General features: G+C 60.7%; 1 protein-coding gene across 2 annotated transcripts; it reads right to left on the bottom strand.

Annotated features, from left to right (window-relative positions):
- Positions 1-1919: 1919 nt before the first annotated feature.
- SERTAD1 (SERTA domain containing 1) lies at positions 1920-5000 on the bottom strand. 2 transcript variants are annotated; one of them, XM_039244964.1, is made up of 2 exons: positions 4860-5000; positions 1920-3007 (listed from the first exon to the last, which is right to left on the bottom strand). In XM_039244964.1, the coding sequence occupies exon 2, from the start codon at positions 3005-3007 to the stop codon at positions 2291-2293; it is 717 nt and encodes a 238-aa protein (XP_039100895.1). In that variant the 5' UTR covers positions 4860-5000; the 3' UTR covers positions 1920-2290. The 2 variants fall into 2 exon arrangements, with proteins under 2 accessions (XP_039100895.1, XP_039100902.1); XM_039244971.1 differs by lacking the exon at positions 4860-5000 and adding an exon at positions 4249-4334.
- Between the last annotated feature and the right edge of the window lie 212 nt (positions 5001-5212).

The following is a 5212-nucleotide window of genomic DNA, read 5'->3' as shown; positions in this document are numbered from 1 at the left end:
TGAGGGCGGAGGGGCACACTAGAGCCTGGGAGCCGGTGCAATCATCTGGGGGTGAGACACGGGGAGAGTAAGGGGAGGGAGGGGAAGTCCTCAGGCACGAGCTGCTCATAAACCCGAGGGCACCAGTGGGATGGGACTAGAGCTGATCTAGCCCATATGGTGCTTTTGTGCAAAAGGCATTCCCCTTCCCCAAGGCCTTTGACCTCCATCTGCTGGGAAACTGTTGCAGTCAATATGTAAATGAATGGTGCCTGAAACATGCATGGTAGCCCCTTAAACATGGAGTCTACGCGCAGTGCACAACCTGTGCAACTGTATACGGCGGCTCTGGGGTGAGGGGGCATCGCTGGCCAAGCAGGCACAGGGGCAGATGGGAGCATCGCTGACAGATGGTTAGGCTGTCTGCATCAGTATGTGTCCCAGACGGTCCCCCAATTTGGCACCCAGAGACAACAGAAACAGGCCCCCTTGTGTTGTAAACAGAGGGCACTGCTGACCCTACACGGGGAGATTCCTTGACCACTGGGCAGATCCCCAGGGAACTAAGGCAGTGGCATCTCAGACCCCCAGACTGAGCACCAGGGGGCATTGCTGAGCTCAACCCACACTCCCAAGGTCTGAGTCCCGTTTGGAGTCACCAGGTGTAGGAGTCAGGCACCCGGAAGACCCTCAGCCAGGGCACGAGCTCCCTTCGGGCCATTTCCACTCCCCCTCCCGGGGCCGCCCCATCCACTTCCAGAAATGGGCACGACTTCCTCTCCTCCTCCAGGAAGCTCCGCTCTGCCCGCCCCTTCCCGGCCCCAGGGGCCGCCGAAGCCGCCCGCCTCCCCCGGTTCCACCCCAGCTGCAGCCTCCCAAGAGCTTCCGGCCAGAGTGGAGGCTCGGGGGCCCAACGATCCGGGGGTCCTCTTGCCGGCGTTTCCCCCGTTCGAGGCCCGGCGGGCCTCGCTGGTCACGGTCCGGGCCCTGGGCCGCCCGCGGGTTTCCCCGGGCCCCTCCCCCCGCCCGCACCCGGGGCGCTGCCCTGCCCCCACGGCCGCCAGGAAGGACGCCGCCTGGGTCCCGTGCCAGGCCTCTGAGTGTGCGGCCCCTCCCAGCCGGGCCAGGAATGCGGCTGGACCGCGGGGGCGGCGCAGACACCCGGCGCTCGGGCGGGCCCTATCACCCGAGCCGTCGGGCAGGTGGCCCCAGCACTCGCCAGGGCCTGGGTTTCTTCTAGAAGGAAAGCAGGACCGCCCCTGCGCTGCGGTCAAGCCGCTAAACCCGGCGGCTGTTATCTCAGAGGCCCCCTCCAAAGCGCTCTCTCCTCTGCCCAAAGGCAGATTTAAGACCCCGAGGGGATTTTTGTTTTTTCCTTAACTTGCGGGAGTCTCTGTGTCTTTCCCCATTATCTTGCAGAGCTGGCTCTCAGAGCTCTTTGGAGAGGCTCCACCAAGCCTCCAGCTTTGAGCTTTTATTTCTGGCTCATTCTGACACCTCCCTGTTGCCCTCCCCCTCCCCCAAAACACACAGGTAGACCCCACGCAGGGACAGGATTTCCAGTGGCCTGGGCCTCCTCCCCTACTGCCGCCACCATCATTATGCACCAGCCACCATCATTATGCACCATCGGGGAAACCTGGCTGAGTACCTTCCGGGGAGTTTTCTAGAAGGCCAGTTACCAGAGCTAACTCACCTTGCTTATCAGACGAATAAAGCACTCCAGTTCATGGTTTGCAACCCACCCCCTCAAGTGACGTCCTCCTGGAGCCTCCGTTTTCCCCAAGATGTAAAACGGGCACCTTAATAACGGCCATCTTATTTTGAAGGTGAAGAGAGTTAACACAGGTCAAGGGCTTAGCACTGTGAGGGGCCCGCTGAGCAAAATGTGGGGGTTATTTCCTGACCCTCGCCTTAGCCCAGAGACAAAGCACACAGACTTGACATTTTCCAGGACTGGTTTTAATTTCCAGAAAACGGTGCGGTGCGGGCTCTTCCCACATCACGGAAACAAAGTATCCGCGGGTGCGACCCCTGGGGAGTCAGTCCAGCACAGGACCTGGTCCAAACCACATTCCAGCCACCAGGCCCTGTCATCCCCCCCCAGGGGCCAATCCCAGACTCCCCTCATTAGCCCTGGTCAAGAGGACAGAGGGGACGCTGCTCAGGACTGGAGTCCCTCTCCAAAGCCCCCTCCCCCGCTCTCTGTTCCGGGGAAGCCAGCTGTGTCCGTCCAAGGAGAGTTGGTCCAGCCACCGGGCTCGGTTTGGACACCCGATCGCCATCCCAGCTGTGGGGGGGGTGGGGGGGGTCAGCGCCCGGGCCCCGGGGGCCGCTCCAGTGATTGTGTGCCCACCAACACGTCCAGGAGGTAGTCCAGCTCAGCCTCATCCAGCTCCAGAGTTTCCTCCTTCCCCGGCCCGGCCTCAGGGCCAGGCTTGAGGCCCTCAGAGGCTGGTGCCCAAAGTTCACTGTCATACATAGAGGTGTCGATGTCCTCAAACAGGCCCTCGAGCTCATCGTCCAGCAGACAGCCAGTGGCTGGGCCCAGCAGGTCCAAGGCACCCAGGCTGGGGGGGGCCGCGCCGGTGGGGCGGCCCGGCGGCCCCTCGTCGGCCAAGGGCTGGGGGGCCTGGCTCAGGCCCTCGATGTGGCTGAGGTCCTCCAGGAGGCTGGCCATGGAGGCCGAGAGGGCGGCGTCGGAGCTGGCCAGCAGGCTGTCCGCCTCCACGCCGGGGGCCGCAGGCGGGCTGGGCACGGGGGGCAGGGGGGCTTCGGGCGCCATGGACGCCTGGATGCGCCGCAGGGTGTTCACAACCAGCACCAGGTGCCGCAGGTCCGGCTCACTCTGTCGCAGGCTGTGGTGGAGCTTGAGCACCGAAAGGTCAAAGAGGGAACTGGAGGCCACGGGTGGGGGTGCTTGTGCCACTGCGGGGAGCCTGGGATCCAGCCACCAGGTGTCCACTGCCAAGGTTTCCTTCTCCGGCTCGTCCTCCCGCTTGCGCTTCAGGCCTTTGCTCAGCATCATCTGCAGGGGTGGGGGAAGAGGGGGATGGGAGGAGTCATTCACTTCTAGAAAGTCCATGATAAGTTCAAACCCTGGCTCTGATAACTGGTGTGATCTTGGCCAGGTCATTTAACTTCTAGAGCCTATGCTTCCTTAGGGAAACTTTTAAGATATGGATAACAGTTATCTACTTCACAGAGTGGTTTTCTGGAGTAAATGAGATAATATACAAAAAGCATTCCTAACAGTGGGTAGTACATTGTAACTATTTTAGGTTTATTTATTTTGAGAGAGGGGGAAGGGGGAGGGAATCCCAAGCAGGCTTTGCTCTATCAGGATATCAGTGCAGAGCCTGACCCGGGGCTCAATCTTACCACCAGGAGATCATGACCTGAGCCAAAGTCAAGAGTCTGCTACTTAACTGACTGAGCCCCCCAGGCGCCCCTACATTGTAACTATTCTTACTAACAAGTACTCTTAATAGGTATTATCATGTACTTCTTCAGTGAACCATTTGAAATGCCCAATATTCGACCTTTTTTTCCCTTTAACCCATGAAAGCAGCTATTTCACATAGTTTAACCCAACATTTATTCTCTATAAATCAGACAAATACATAAAGAGAGGAAATTCTGGGGAGTGGTCAGGGCAGGCGTCTCTGAGTAAGTGACATTTGAGCGGAGCCCTCAAGCAGAAGGAGTCAGCTATGGAAGAACCAGAGGGAGTGCATTCAGGGAAGAGAGAACCACAACAAAAGCCAAGAAAGATCTGGAGGTTGGATGAGCTTGAACTGAAAAAAACACACCAGTGTGGTCAGCACAGAGGGACACAGGAGGGAACGGGGTTTGGAGAGCAAGCAGAGGCAAGAAGTTTGGAGTTTACTCTGAGTGTTATTGAAGGGTTTTGAGCAGGGAAGAGAGTGGTGCTGTGGACTGATTAGGTTTCCAGAACCCCCCCCCCGCCCCCCGCCGGCTGCTTCGAGTAAGATGAGTGGGGAGGAGTGGAGACAGGGAAGAGCGGGGTCCCGAGCTCCATTTGGAGGCTGCCGCCCTCTGGGGTGATGATGATAGCCTGGAGTAGAAGGTGGCTGGTAGTGGACGTGGAAGGAAGTTGATCGATTCCGGATTTATTTGGGAGGCAGAGTAGACAGAGCTTGCCGGGAAATCTTGACGGGCCCCGGGGGTCACTGAGAGAACTTTCGAGGACCCACACTTTCCCCGGAGTAGGGACCCCTGGAGTTCTGGACCCCAGGCCCAACTTGCCTTTTTCAGCCTGGAAGCTTGCAAGGTCCAGTCCCCGGGGAGTTGCCCAGCCGGACCTAAAGAGTGACCCCCCCCCCCACCTTACTCGAAAACGGTCCTCGCCGCCTTCCCCGCAGACCCGGGAGTCCAGAACCGCAGGAATTCTGCCCCCACCCGACTCCGCCCCCTGGTCCCGGCGCCCCCTAGCGGCGCCAGGCCGGCTTTCTCCCGGGATTCCGGCCCCTCAGACCCCGGGATCCTCGACACTGCCCCACGTCCCGGCTGTTGTTCCAGCCTGCCGCCCAGGACCTTGCGCGCTGGGATCCCCGGGGGACTGTTCTGCCTCCTCTGCCTGCTCTCGCTTCCGGCAGGCAGTGGAGGCGGCTCCTCCCGAAGCGGCGGCGGCGGGGGCGGGTGAGTCACGCAGCCGGAGCCAGAGAGCCGGCGCCTCCGCCCCCTTCCCGGTCTGCGACGTGATTCACCCAACCCGGCCTGGCGACACTCAGAGGCCCGCGCATCTCGATCCCGGGCAGCCCCGGCGCGCACCGGCAGGACCCGGGGATCGAACCTGCCATACGACCCCGCCAAGGGTTTCCCTTCTCTCCTCAGGCCCCTTCACCTCATTTACATACCTAGCTCACCCGCTGCCAATCAGAAGGAAGAGGGATCAACGCGCAGCCAATCAGGAAGCGGCGACGGCAGCATCGCTCGCTCGCTCTCCTTCAGCAACCGGCGCCTAGGTCGTGAGACGCAGTTCTGACTCCGGCGCACGACTCCAGGCTCCTGACTCTCCTTAACTACCGCCCACTCCCGTAGAGGCCCCGCCCCTCACCCAGCGATTGGGCCTGGACAATCATGGGCGGAGCCTAAAGAGGGAAGATTCGAAGGGAGGGGAGGTTGGTTTCAGGGCGCATGCCTGGCTGCTGTGTGCGGGGACTTGGCCAGGTTGGGTGGCCAATTTCCCTGCGGGACAGTGGCGGGGGGA

The sequence above is a fragment of the Hyaena hyaena genome, unplaced genomic scaffold (genome assembly GCF_003009895.1).
Source record: "Hyaena hyaena isolate Hyena2069 unplaced genomic scaffold, ASM300989v1 scaffold_9, whole genome shotgun sequence".
NCBI classification, from domain to species: Eukaryota; Metazoa; Chordata; class Mammalia; order Carnivora; family Hyaenidae; genus Hyaena; species Hyaena hyaena.
Note: the sequence above shows the minus strand (reverse complement) of the source record. Positions and strands in the feature narration are given on the sequence as shown.